This window comes from Scleropages formosus, chromosome 20, assembly GCF_900964775.1.
Source record: "Scleropages formosus chromosome 20, fSclFor1.1, whole genome shotgun sequence".
Taxonomy (NCBI): domain Eukaryota; kingdom Metazoa; phylum Chordata; class Actinopteri; order Osteoglossiformes; family Osteoglossidae; genus Scleropages; species Scleropages formosus.
The window spans coordinates 8,899,702-8,914,230 of record NC_041825.1 but is presented as its reverse complement, the minus strand read 5'-3'; the positions used below and the strand labels follow the sequence as shown (position 1 = coordinate 8,914,230).

The 14,529-nt window shown below is 43.0% G+C and overlaps 1 protein-coding gene across 1 annotated transcript in view; it reads left to right on the top strand.

Moving 5' to 3' along the window:
• The window catches only part of LOC108927488 (axin-1-like), a 28,172-nt gene extending 13,943 nt beyond the window's left edge, over positions 1-14,229 (top strand). The window contains exons 3-10 of the mRNA XM_018740826.2: positions 3,915-4,055; positions 6,401-6,497; positions 7,434-7,571; positions 9,956-10,461; positions 10,620-10,802; positions 11,507-11,755; positions 13,304-13,453; positions 13,784-14,229. Coding sequence (XP_018596342.1) covers positions 3,915-4,055; positions 6,401-6,497; positions 7,434-7,571; positions 9,956-10,461; positions 10,620-10,802; positions 11,507-11,755; positions 13,304-13,453; positions 13,784-13,910 — 1,591 coding nt within the window. The 3' untranslated portion in view covers positions 13,911-14,229. The remainder of the gene's footprint in view (positions 1-3,914; positions 4,056-6,400; positions 6,498-7,433; positions 7,572-9,955; positions 10,462-10,619; positions 10,803-11,506; positions 11,756-13,303; positions 13,454-13,783) is intronic.
• The last annotated feature ends 300 nt before the right edge of the window (positions 14,230-14,529 follow it).

The window sequence follows — 14,529 nt, the reverse complement described above, 5'->3', positions numbered from 1 at the left end:
GGTTACTCCCCATGTGCTCAAAGGCACAGCTGAGGAGCTGTCTCGGTTGTCCATTGGTTAAGTACAACTCTAAAACATTTTTTCCTAAATTTTTTTTAAACGGGCGATTGAATGGGTTGTTTTGAGCACCCAATGGCTGGCTGCTGTAATCAGCCTGCGTTATCAAGTCACATTTTTTTGATCTTTGTAAAATAAGTTGTTGTGGAAAGCCAGCAGCACAACCATGCTGGATACTGTATCCATCAATGTGTGTCGGAGGGGCGGCGGTAATATTCCGCAGCTGTCCGATTCATGACCAGATTGCCGGAGTATTTATTTTGTCGTCCATCTTGCACCAAAAGCGTTTAGACTAATTTTGTCAAGCTTTAGAGTTCCCCTGGGCATTGTGCTGCTCCCTGTTCTTCTGGAATCAAAAGGGGCAATAGCTGAATTAAGCCTGTTCTCCATGAGCCAGAGTGGATTCAAGGTAATGCCAAAATGTTAAGGAAGCAACAAAACATTTCGGTTAACATTATAGCTATGACTGTATAATGAATTATACGCTGACTCCTCAGCTGACAGTTAGGGCCAAACGTTTTTTTTCTTTCTCCCTTTTCTTTTTCTCCCCATATCAGATCACCACGTCACAATCAAATGCTTAATACAGGTGCTCCTTGATTTATTAATGTTAGGTTATGTTAAAAACCTCAGATCTATAATGAATTAGTTTTAAATGAGTTTTACATTTTCACGTAATGCTGATCGTATCCTATTCGGTTCATCATATTACATTTTGTGTGGAGTTGACCTGTTTTCATGTCTCTGTGGCTTTCCTCTAGTGCTCTGGTTTCCTCTCACACTGAAATGACACGCAGGTCAAGTGAATTATGACGCTATTTTCTCTGTAGTGTGTGTGTGTGCGTGCGCGTGCACGTATGGCTACCCTGTGATGCACTGGCGTCTTGTCCACAGTGTACCTCTCTCAGCATTGTGCCCAATGCTTCCAGGATAGGCTCCAGGTCACCGAGCACCTGCCCAGGACAAGCAGTTATTGAATTTGGATGGATGTATAAGCAGTTTCCACAGAGTCTGATTCACTGTCAAGTGTGCAGTGGTCGTCTTTTTATTGATCCCAGTTAGGGATGGGTAAGGATTTTATCGATACCGACATTGCTTATCGATACCGATACTTATTGATACTCTTACTGATACTACTCTTCATACATTGGTGCAAAAAATAAATGATGACATAAAAAGATATGAAAAGAGTAGTTACTCCATTACTTTTTTGCAGAAATAAGTTAAATTGTTTCCTGTATATGAGGGAGGAACAACTGCTACACATGTTCGGTGGTGTGCTTTAATACTGCTTCCCTAGCAGAAGCTAAACTTAAACAATATTATAATTACCAGAGAACTATAGTCCTTGAGCTTCTTAGAAGCTAACAGAAATGGATAAAGAACATTCATAAAGAGTAAAGATATGTAAACAGAACAATATAGAGATTATATAGAAATTTACGCGCAACTCTCTTTTTTACATATACTGCATTTAGCTGCATTTTCGTTGAATTTAGTAAAGCGAGCCCACACTTTCGAACGTTTTGCTCCGTCAGCCATGACTGGAGAGCACAGAATGTAAATATTCAGTTATGCAAAGTCAAAAGTAATTGCCTGACGCTGGCAGCTTCATCATCATGAGGGGACGGACTTAAGAATGTGAAAACACCTGTCATGTGATCATGTCTAGAAGGTAATGAATTAATGTTTCATAAATACCGATAGCAGCATCATTTGTCCAGGAGCTTATAAATATTTCGGTACTAAGCAGTCAGGAACCAGTACCAATTTCGTATCGGTTCTCGATACCCATCCCTAATCCCAGTATTCACAAACAGCATGATGTGACCTAAACATTGTGTAAGTGAGATGAATTAATTGTCCCACATTACCGCGGTATTCTATTTGGGTGTCTCTTGATGGCTGGACTCAGGGCGGCAGGTTGTTTTCTTTTTTTAGTTTATTTTTAATTTATCTGTGGAAAATTCTAACTTGTAATGTAATGATGTGAATATTTCCAGCTTTTTCACTATAAAATAATTTCACTGGCAGCAAATCTGCCCTGCAGTGACCTGGGAGACCATGGTTTTTAACAGCGCTAAACAGTCCGTTTCAGATCATCATCCTTTTATTTACACTTCTGAGCGTACTGTTCCAGAACTAGCAGTTGTAATAGGAAGGCTTAAATCTGACAAGCATTATTAGGTGAAGGTGATGGAGATGCTGCAGCAAATGTTATAGGTAGTTGGACAGCTGGTAGAGTAGTGGTTAGAGCTGCTCCCTTTGGACACAGAGGTCGCAGGTTCAAATCCCGCTTTCAGATGCAGGATCCTTGAGTAAGGTACTCATCCAAAATTGCTCTGGTCAAATTACCCAGCTGTGTAAATGGGTAAATAATTCTAGGTATCTTAACATTGTAAGTCACTTTCAAGAAATGCATTGAAATGAGTGAATGTAGTTGCAGTATTTGCATTTCAGTGACTGCATTCACAGAATCTGAGTCAAGCATTTCTATACTTCAGATTATGCTTATGAGAATGCAGTCACTTGATGGTATTAACTCAAACACAACATAGCAGCCGAACATTGCAATTTTACAGCATGAGGACTCTACAATGGCTCTGAAAAAGTTTTATTCCAGCAGAACAGAGGTAATAAATTGGTGCCAACAGCTGTGGAGGGGTAAGCTGCCTAGGAGGCAGGAGTACCAGTAAAAGTCAGGGTTTGGAACTTGTGGTATAGCTGGAGGTATAAAAACATGAAATTCAGGGGCTACAGATGTGAATGATTTTAGTTCCCTCCATAGCTATTGCTAAAGGGACAATCATTCAAACACTACTTAGGAATTGGTTGAGGAAATATCCATATTTTGTGCTATGTATTCTTCTACATTTACATTTATTCACTTGGCAGATGCTTTTCTTCAAAGAGACTTACAGTGAACTCTATGTAGTGTTATCAGCACACACACCTTATTCACCAAGGTGACTTACACTGCTAGATACACTACTTACACTGGGTCACTCAAATACATCAGTGGAACACACACACACACACACACACACACACACACACACACTATGGGGGGAATCTGAACAGCATGTCTTTGAACTGTGGGAGGAAACCAGAGCACTCGGAAGAAAACCTACGCAGACACGGGGAGAAGATGCAAACTCCACACAGACTGAGCGGGATCGAACCCACGTTCTCTCGCATCACCCAAGTGCTGAGACAGCAGAGCTACTCGCTGTGCCACCATGCCGCGCAAAGTGGTTTAACCAATCTAAAGTGGTTTCCATTGGCTTAATTCTTCAGCTGCTTCAAATTCCAGTCTTTGCCCATTCTTGATGACAAGAAGTTTTACATTTTCATTTATTCATTTAGCGGTCACCCAACATACATCTCGGAGAACAGTACAAGAAATGCGTTACGTGAACAGAAGGAATGACTTGGAAGCAAACGTGATTTGAGTGCTGTCAATTTGACACATTCCACAATATGAACCATTATACATCATACGTGTAGCTGTATGAAGGCTTTTCCATTATTAAACAAAGATAATTAAATGTAAACACACATTTATCAGATACATACAAAATTTTGTCTCTTTCCTTTTCTGTAAGTTTTGCTTTCTTTTGCTCAGACAGATTTGGAAAAGTATTTTGTTTTCTGAATGCATTGAAGGTGTTATGAATGATAGTTCTGTGCTTTGGTGGAATTTTTCTCCTTTTTTATGCACATGGACCATAATACAGGAGTAATAATACTGTGCAAGCCATTATGGCATTGGGTTGTCAGTGTACCTTGCCTTAAACATTTGATGCACGTTTGTAGCATGGATGGTCACACATCTTTTCCTCCCCACCCTTCTGCAGACATGCGACACGGAGGGAGCCCGTGAACCCGTACTACATCAACACTGGTTATGCCCTGGCTCCTACCACCAGCGCCAATGACAGCGAGCAGCAGAGCATGTCCAGTGATGCGGACACCCTCTCCCTGACAGACAGCAGCGTGTATGTACCCCCTCACATCACCATACCCATCACAATCCACAGTGAGTCACCCTGGGGGAAATTACATATCCACACTGCAGATTCAAATTAAAATGCGCAAGGAATTCTTTTGGCCAGGTATCCACCACCATGTTTTATTCATGAGTTTGTAATTTATTGGTTCAGTCTATTTTACTTTCAATTAAAGGAATGATACACGAGCACATGAACGATACATAATGGTTTTAGACTTTACAAAAATGGGGAAGAAGAAAAAAATGACATTTTGACGTATTCCTTTTACAACCTTAAACATAGGTTTTTTTTTTTTTTTTTTGTATTATAAACATCTACTCATTTTGCAGAGGCTTTTCTCCAAAGCAAAATAAAACACAGAGTAACCTAATGGACATTTCACAGCAGGGAAGAGCTTAGTTATGGAAGCACAGGTAGTTGGTCTGAGTTTTGCAGACCAGCAAGCTTCCTATAGAACTGAGAGGAAATGCAAAGGTGATTGTAACAGATGATTTAATGCAATTTATGCAGCTATAGTGGATTGGAAAAGAAGTGAATCTAAAAGTAATGAGTATCAAGGCCCTTCTTGAATGCTGGAAGGGATTCAGCAATTCAGCAGGGACAGTGGGAGCTCATTGCACCACATTAGAGCCAAAACCAAGAACGTCCGGACTTTTGATTTCCAAATTTTTTTAAGTGGGACCACCAAGCGACCAGAGGTGAAGTGCAGCGCTCCTGTTCTACAGTTGTTTTTTTTCTTATAGAACAGTAGTACACATAACAAATGATATGAACTGTTAGAAATAAGAACTTTGAGAACAGTTGTCTGCAGAGGATGATGTATTGGCTATTCCCGGTTGATTAATTAGGAACATTTAAAAAATGTAGGCAAGGTAATGACATGTTGCCAGACTTTATCATAATTTGCCATTGAGAATTATGGTGAACATGTCAATAGAGGGATTATGTTTGAAGTTGGTACATTTGGTCCTTCCAAGATAACTATTGATCTCGGCTATGCATTGATTTCTTCTCTCTTTTAAGTTAGAAATGTTCTGTAGGCTGTGCATATTCTTTAAAAGTTCGTGTGGTCGAGCGTTCCCTGTTTATTTGCACAGCAGTTAACTTCCACTTGTGAGGCTTTATTTGCGAGCTGCCGTGACCTCGCTTTTGGAGAGATTTCGTAACGTGGTGCTTGAGCGGTCCTATTTCCCCCAGCAGGAAGAGTGTTTCCTTTGAAAGAGTGGAGCTGGGATGAGTTTCCAGAGACCGTTTGGCGATGGTGGTGATGGTGGAGGGGGAAGTGTGCGAAGTTCAGAGATGGCACTGGGGAATTGAGTTAAAGAAACATGAAAGGCTGCACAGCAGGACAAAGAAGCGCGTCTGAAGCGGGATAGATTAGAGGCCATTATCAGCTGTGTGCCACAGAGCTCCCGACAAAGACGAGCCGCGCCCGGCGGGAACACGGCGGCTCGGATCCGATGCGCAACGCCTCTGTCGGCACACGTTCCTTTTTTCCCTGGCAGAACAATGGTGGCCCAGGAGGGGAAGAGAAGGGAGGGGTGGTGCTGTGGCTGTAGGACCTCAGAGGAAGTGCGGGCTGTGAAGATGCCCCGGCTCGTAGAAGCGGTGCCTGCTGGCCTTTGCGCTGTCGCTTTATGCAGCAATGTGCCCTGACCCCCTTCAGAGATGGGCCTTGTTGGACTGAAACCCCTATTTAAGCCTTTATTCTCAGTTATAGTTGGGTAACACAACAGTGGAGGTGACATTCAGAGCAGCAGGTAGCCTAGCAGTTAGCCAGCAGCTTGCAGTCAAAGGATCCAGATTTGAAGCCTGCTTGCCTCCCCCTGTTATAGCTGTGATTGAGGTACTTACCCTGAACTGATGGAACAAAAAATACCCAGCTTATAACAGTGGGGGGGGGTGCAGGTGCAGGTGCAGGTTTGACTGGTGCCTGCTGTGTGGCGGGTCTGGGATTCGAGCCCTGCTTCGGGTGCCTTGCAACAGACTGGCATCCTTTTCTGGGTGTGTCCCCTCCCCCTTCGGCCTTGCACCCTGTGTTGCCGGGTTAGGCTCTGGTTTGCTGCGACCCCACTTGGGACAAGCGGTTATAGATGTTGGTTGGTTGTAACAGTGGGTAAGTCCACGTAAGTAGCTTCCTATACAAAACGTATGAAGGCCTTGCTTTTGAGAAAAGCATCAGTTAAATTAATTCATAAATAATGACAGCATTAGGATGAAGATCAGATGAACTTTACCTTTTCAAGACTAGCAGAGGTTTATACTGTATATGCCGTGAAATCCTTGCGAAAAATATGAATATTTATTATCTGCTGTTGATTGCTTCCCAGGGATGGGATTCCCCCATACAGGTATCGAAAGCAGCACCGTCGGGAGATGCAGGAGAGTGCCAAAGCGAACGGGCGAGTGCCACTACCTCATATTCCTGTAAGTCTGCTTATAGCTCTCACTTATACCCTCCAAGTTCCAGTTCCCTGAGGTGCTGCCTTGAGCTGGAAAAAGCAAGGTGATGCCGATTACAGTAGTATGCCTTCACGCCAAGTTTCGGCCGCTCAGCACATTTGGCGTTCATGCACAGAGGTCGTCCTGTCTGTGGCACACCTTGAAAATGAGACTGCGTGCTCACGATGCGCTGCAGCAGCACTGCTCCTCTGATTACCTGCCTGGGAGTCGATGCTGCAGCAAGCGACGTTTCTAAATGGAGCCAAAATGCTCTCCCCATTTGCCTGATGTCTGCTTTCGCAACATTTTTGGAGAGATGGTTCCTCATTCATCTCCTTCCCGGAAAGCTCCCACTTTCCGGAAGCTCTGAGTTTTCTAACACTGAGCACACGGCAGACCAATATTTGCCTTCATCTGTCTCTTGTTAAATTATGTATACAGAATTTACTGTTGAGTCCCATTTGTAATTCTGATCAAGGCACTAGCTTTTTATGCCTTTTTAGCTTTTGCATTACAGCCACATTTGTAGTGTTATCACAACACTTTGATTTTCCAGTATTGGCTTGTTGAAGGTTTCCTATAATTTGCAAAATCTAAAGAATCCTACATAAGCTCCGAAGAGAGAGTGTACCTGTCGTGATTTTACAAATCCATGCGAATGCGGTAAGTTTCTACTACAGCAGTCACTGCAGTGGCTCCGTGTGAAGTGTTAACTTGTCACTGTTTTGTGGAGTAAAACTGATTGCAGCATGCCATCGATCATAAGTATTTTTTCCTTTAAGTATACACTGTCAGTGCAAATATAACAATTTTTTACGTATGAACATGATAAAATCTTATTGTTTGACCACATTTGAGTGAATACAGCGAGCTGGGTGTTCCTCCTTTTGCCCCGTTGAAGTCACTGCGGTTTTTTTGCAGCGCACGCACCGGATGCCAAAGGATATCCACGTGGACCCGCAAAAGTTCGCTGCCGAGCTGATCAGCCGACTGGAAGGTGTCCTGCGAGAACGCGAGGCCCAGGAGAAGCTGGAGGAGCGTCTGAAAAGGGTCCGCCTGGTGTGTATGCATGCACAGTCAGTCATCTTTTTCCTGTATGGCTTGAGCCTTGTGCCAGTGATATTAATGATAATGTAAATTTATTTCGGTTACTGTGCAGGTAACTGGAAATGTAAAAAGGGAAATGTAAAACTTCTTTCAGGAGTTTTTTTTTTTTTTTTTTTTTTTTTCTCCCCCCCTTGTAAAATTTAGTGTGCAAGTGGGTATGTGTGTCCCTAGAGTTACTAGATCAGAAAATTCCTTTTTTTTTTTTTTTTTTTGTTAAATTAGGAAGGTGAATACCCTGCTGTGATTGTGGGTTTCCAGCTGGGTTAAGTGTTGGTGAGTCTGTCTGTGTGGGTATGTGTGTTCAATGTAAATTAGGATGCCTGTAGGTTGAGGTGCTTGTTGGCACGGTCCTGTGTAATAATAGGCTTATTTGAAGTCTGCTGGGCTGTGAAGGAACACCGGTGGACTCCTCAAGTGGACGTCTTAGTACTTAAAGCGGGGTCTCGAGTCTCATCAGTTATATACCATTGGTATTCCTGGAACTGCAGTTGCCATCCTGCTGAGTGTATCTGTCATCCGTTGGTTTGTCAGCAAGATTTTTTTCCTTTAATAGCCTCAATCTTCACAGGAGTGTGTTTTGGTTCTATTTTATGTCTTCTAATTAACACTTTAAATCTGTTACTTATTCTGTCACAAAGAGAAGTGTAGATTCAAAATATGTACAATGTTTTCGATGAATGATGAAGGAAAAATGGATTAGAATCTTATGGATAATGCATATTAAGCTGGCTGATGTAGCGGCAGAGTGACAGTTTTGATGTCGATTGTCTTGGCCTTTGACCAGCTGTTTAAAATAACTTATATGAAAATCCCATGTAACCACAGGGAATTGTGGGCAGAAGAGGCTAAAGGTGCTTTGTATTGTATTGAGCCGTGACGGCAACAATTGTTCACCTGGTCCCACAACCTGTCACCATGCAGCTAGCTGCTATAGAGTGTGTGTCCAGTGGTTTTGCCGAGACTGATCATCTGCAGAGGGTACTGGCTTGGAGACTAAATGGAGAAGGTGTACAGGCAGCTGAGCCCATGATTACTTTTGGTCGTGATACTGTATTTGCATCTTTTCAAAGCCGGAAACATTGCAACAATATATCAGCAATGCAAATATGCCTTGAAACTTCAGCAAAACAATCGGTTAGCTTTGTAACGCTCTTGACCACATTTGGTTTGGCGACACTGGTTCAATTTATGTCAGCGTGTAGAAGTGCCAGCCTCAGCTTGGACTCCGCCACTTAACACAGAGTGCAGAAGTTGAGAAACAGGGTTATGGTTTGCTCACAGAAGGAAATATCTGCCAAGTACACATCAAACAGCCCCGAGTGGCTGGAAAACCTCTCCCACCACCCACGAATTGCCAGCTGTGACCTGCTGTACTCTTCCAAATTGCACAAACACAGATCGGCAAAGTGTTACCGCAGATCAGCAGATCGTCTGATTGCTGTACGTTATATATACATGACTGTTCCTAGATGATGAAACAAGTGAAACTACTGCCATTCTTTATATAATAATTTCAGTGCTTTCAGCTTGAGTTTAATGAGGAGAAACAGAAGTAAAATACACTGCTCTACGTAATGCGTTTGTTATACTACATAAATCCAGTTTGCAAAACAAGGACCGTGAGGGAAAGCAGTAGATTCACGTCCTTGCCTGCATCCAGTGTAAGTTCTTGCCATTGTATTCTGTAAGTGTTGGACCAGTGAAGTCGCAACAGCATGGTAATAGCACTGTATTTTCATAAGGGTGACCTCTGCTGGCAGGACTTTCACAAAGACATCCTGTCCATCCACTGAGTAAATGCTTACTCCAGTACAGGTTCACTGTTTGAGGCAGGGTATGCCATGGATGGGGAAATCAGCCCATTGCCTCACACACACATTTTCTCTCTCTCTCTCTCTCTCTCTCTCTCTCTCTCTCTCTCTCTCTCTCTCTCTCTCTCACACACACTTGCCTACACGTACATGCGCTAACGTAAATTCAATCACCAGTTCACCCGAAACACACGTCTTCGCGAACGTGGGGAAAATATACAAACGCCACACAGTGTCTGATTCAAAGCCACGACAGAATCCACAGGCCAGGAGCTATGAAGCACCGGTGCTACCTATTGCACCACTGTACCACCCTGAAAGAAAAACAGAAAAGACTGTTAGCTGTTTGAGTGACATGATAAATTATTTGAATGTGATACATTTATGGCAGTGCAGAAACATTTGATTTTCATTAGGGTAATAAATATGCAAATGTAAGAAGGTAAATGAGAACTAAAAAGCTGTGCTGCTCAAAATGTGTTGGGACGTTATCAAGTTGAATTGCTCTGCTCGTTCCCGTTAAAGGAGGAGGAAGGTGAGGAGGCGGACATCTCAACAGCACCTTCGCTGGCCAGCCACAAGCTGCCACCCCAGCACTACAGCACCCGGTACGCTGAAGCCACCTACAATGCCATCCAGCTGCGAGACGCTCACGAGGAGAACCCCGAGTCAATCCTGGATGAGCACGTGCAGCGTGTCATGAAGACACCTGGTTGCCAGTCACCAGGAAATGGCCGCCACTCGCCCAAGGCGTCCCGTTCACCGGACGGCCTCCCGTGTGGCAAGGCGCCAGGCCTGGGGTTGCCGCCACCCTCAGGCAAGCACCCAGGCAGCACTTACCACCACAAGCACGTGTACCACATCCACCACACAGGCGCCATGAAGCCCAAAGAGCAGATTGAGGCAGATGCATCACAGAGGGTGCAGAGCAGCTTTGCCTGGAGTGGCGAGCCACACCACTATGCAAACAAGTCACGCTACTCGGAAAGCGCAGGGCTGGTGCCTGGTCCCATGGATCCTCTAGGACACAGGTACAGTCAATGTGCTCAGAGAGCCTTCGTGTGCATGTCTTTCCCTGCACTTCTCATAACACTTGTGCGTGATGCTTTTTGTGTTGGAAATTTTGATTCTGTGGACAAATGGCGTTAGTAACAAATGTGGTTTGTCGCTGAAATTGTGGGCATTGCAGCAGCAGCAGGGGTGGCACACTGCTGAAGAGGACGTCCAAAAAGACCGAGGCTGGCAAGGGTGAGGATGTGCGCAACCTGGAGGTACTGATGCCTACTGAGGAGCTGGAGAGGAACCAGAAGATCCTTCAGTGGATGATGGAAGGGGAGAAAGAGACAGGCCGTCACAAGAAGTCCCCCTATGGGTGCGTGCCCTCTTTGAGGCTACACTGACAGTTTATGGGATTGTGTCATATCCAGGTTTCCTCATGTCAGGGTTTCCCTCAAAAAATTTGGAAACATCATCCCTGACTGTTTTCACTTCATTACTGTTTGAATTTTTACTTTTACAGGCAGTGTCATGGTTAAATTCACATTTGTAGCACAAATGTTGCTCAGCTGTAGAATCCTTGCGCAAAACTGAATTGATGCAGTTAAGTATTCAGTTACATTTATGGGTAAAATCATAATACAGTTTGGACAAAAATGCCAGATAAGACACAAAATTATAGTAACAATAGAAGGGCACCTATTCTGAATTTCAGTGCTTTTTCAATAAAGTGGCACAGACCAACAGAACAAACACAGGTGAAACATAAGTGATGATAAAGCAATGATAAAACGTGACACTCTGCTAGGTATACTATTCAGAAATAATACATATGCTATTTGAGGAGAGGAAAACAAAACAGAAAAAGAACTAGAATTAAAAAGCACTGAGGTGAAACCCTGTCTGTGCCAATTTTTTTTTCCCTCTAACACCTATCGGATTTTAACTTTTTAGTCTTGAACCCTTAGTTACATCTTCTGCGTAGTCCTGTGAGATAAGATAGAGGTTGGTTGTTTTAGCTGTAAGATTTAGCTTGGATTTATTTTTCTAAGAAGGCAACCACTCTTGTTGTCCTTTCAGGAGCGTCATCGGGACCAAGAAGGCTCCGAGCCATGAGGCGCCACGGCCCAGCTCGGTGGAGCGGCCCGGAGCAGTCCACCCGTGGGTCAGCGCGCAGCTCCGGAACAACGTGCAGCCCTCGCACCCTTTCATCCAGGACCCCACCATGCCCCCTAACCCTGCGCCCAACCCACTTACCCAGCTGGAGGAGGCCCGCAGGCGGCTGGAGGAGGAGAAGAAGAAGTCTGCCGCCTCGCAGATGAAACCAAGGTGAGATGGCAGAAGCTTGTTGTTGACTGACTGTCTCCATTAATCCATAAATATTTCGGAACACTTCATCCAGTCAGTACTGTAACAAGGATTCATGCTCTTTGCTTTGGGTATTAGTCTCCTACCCTGTGACCTGATGACTGTTCCTGGCCGTGGTATTTTGCATAGGGGATCCTGTGTGTTCGCAGATTGCACGTCTGTACGGTGTGCTTTGATTTTAGACTGGAGGGTGGGATCTCATAAAGACAGCAGACGGAGGAATGTTGTTCTTTATGAAGGGCTTTTCTTTACCACTTTGCTTCTGCACTTTGTGGATGACCAAAGCTACAGTTTGGATAAACACATTTGTAATAAAGTACACCCTATATGCTGAAGCACAGTAGATAAATGACACTTTATAAGGTACAATTCTTGTGGAATTTGTTTTTCACAATGTGCATTCAGGTTAGTTAGGTAACATGTACACGTTAAGAAGAAAGCTTTTCAAGTAACTAGACCCTAATTTAATTTTCTGTTGAAATTAACATCTGTAATATGTAGTGTTCAAGTGCTTAAGGCATATGCACAAGCATGGATGTGTGTTAAAAATGTAACATTTACCTAGAACCTGGTGTGAAGTACTCTGAGCTAATTTGGTTCAGCAGACTGTGAACTTTAATGTATGTTATTATGTATAACAGATCTCATTTAATTAAAATTCTTTTAAGTGCATATTCAGACAGTATGACTGTTAGGGTGGTTTTTGATCCCCGTGCTGATCAATCCGTTCTGCGAGCACTTCTTTGATAGGACTCGTGTGGGTTTTTGGCTCCTGCGGGGAAGACCATGGCCCCTACCAGAACGCCGAAGGGCGCTTCTTCTCTCAGATGGGCGGTTTAACAGCTCTCTGAGATCTCGGTTCTCTTGTAACAAGCAGATGAAAGCGAGATGGGGGGGCTAGATGCAGCATGGGGCACTACTGAGCTGCATCCCAGCTCTCATGTTGTAGAAGGACCCCCCGGTGTGCGGTCACAGGGGAACCGAACACTAAGGGAGGCCACTTAGCTGGATCCCACCCCCCTACTGTCAGGACAGTGTGCAACCAAAGGGGCACCCTGCCACTCCGTCACATTCTGAAAGCAGTCTTTCCCGATCGGCGTCAAAGGCCGTAATGGATGGCAACAGCTAGTGAAATATGATGAGATGCTGCTGAGTGGTGTCCCTGACTTTGAGGACTTCAAAGGATTGGTGCTCATGCAAATGATGGCTTTGCAGAACATGGCCATTAAAAGTGGTCAAACTATCAAGTTTTTCTGCTATTTGTAGCTCAGTGTAGGTCATGACGATGCTTCGATTAAAGTTAAAAATTAAATTTTGAATGATTTCGGGGAAAGCCAGGCATTTACATTTCAACCGGTCTGCATGAGTGCAAATACTGTGCAACATGTTCACAAGTTCATGGTGTTATAGTGAACGCCACATTTCAGGATGTTCTGTTTACCATTTTATAAGAGGAGTGATTGTGTGTGTGTGTGTGTGTAAAATACATGTATTATCTGTCTCTTTCAGACATAAAACGACCAAGAAGCAGCCCTGTGAAAACATAACTGTGGCATATTATTTCTGTGGCGAGCCAATTCCATACAGGACGTCCGTTAAAGGGAGGATAGTAACACTTGGGCAGTTCAAGGAGCTGCTAACAAAGAAAGGGATATACAGGTAGGTCTCTTAAATTTTCTTAAAAAAAAAAAGTTGTTATACCAGTATTAATGTATGACAGATGTAGACCTATGATTTCATTTATAGATATTGCTGTTAAGTTAACGCAAAAGCCTTTACCACAGGAAAGTTTACATTTGTTCATTCATAAGATGGTTTAATTCAAAGTGATGTCAGTTGATAAACAGAGATACATTTTAGTCAACTGAGGAAGAACTTTAAAATAGTTACAGTTCAGTCATCAAAGCATAACTTGTTTTACTGACAAATTCCTTAATATGTATCATGAGTGGGGATTCTTGGATGACGTGTGACATTTATATGTTGTAGGTATTACTTCAAGAAAGTGAGTGACGAGTTTGACTGTGGCGTTGTGTTTGAAGAGGTACGTGAAGATGATGCAATCCTGCCCATCTTTGAGGAGAAGATCATTGGGAAAGTGGAAAAGATTGACTGAGCAAAGGTGCAGTGAAGGACGGTGGAGTGCAGATTTGAGGGAATTGTTCTGGTCAAGAGTGCAGGAGAAGTTGATGAACGGTACAAGGGACACAAGGATATTTTTTGTATTAATGGCAAAAGCATTTCAGTGGGACAATAGGTAGTTGACATAAAACGGATCTGTACCATCCACATCTGGACCCAAGTCTTTGCTTTCCTTTGCCGGCTGCTCAATGTTCATAGAAAAAATGGTGCTTCAACTAATGAAAACTGCTTTTTTTTTTTTTTTTTGTGGCCGAAAAAAAACAAATGTCAAATTGAGAGAATTGATGCAGCATATTTTCTTTGGCATATTTTTAACTTCAGTTGTAATGTAGCAATGTAAAGTTATACTAGACAAAATGTACTATAAAACTGTTTACTAAAGCTGCATATTTTTGATATTGTGTCATAGAAAGAAAATAGCCTTTGTAATGTAACTACTCTATTGTAATTTTGATATGCACAGGTACTAAATTGACCAGATATGTATAGTCAGTTTAAAACATATATTATACTGTATTTATAAAAATTATTTTATAAAGATATTGCTTTAATCTCCAGGCTTTTAATGGATGGTTACCCTTCATTTATTGATC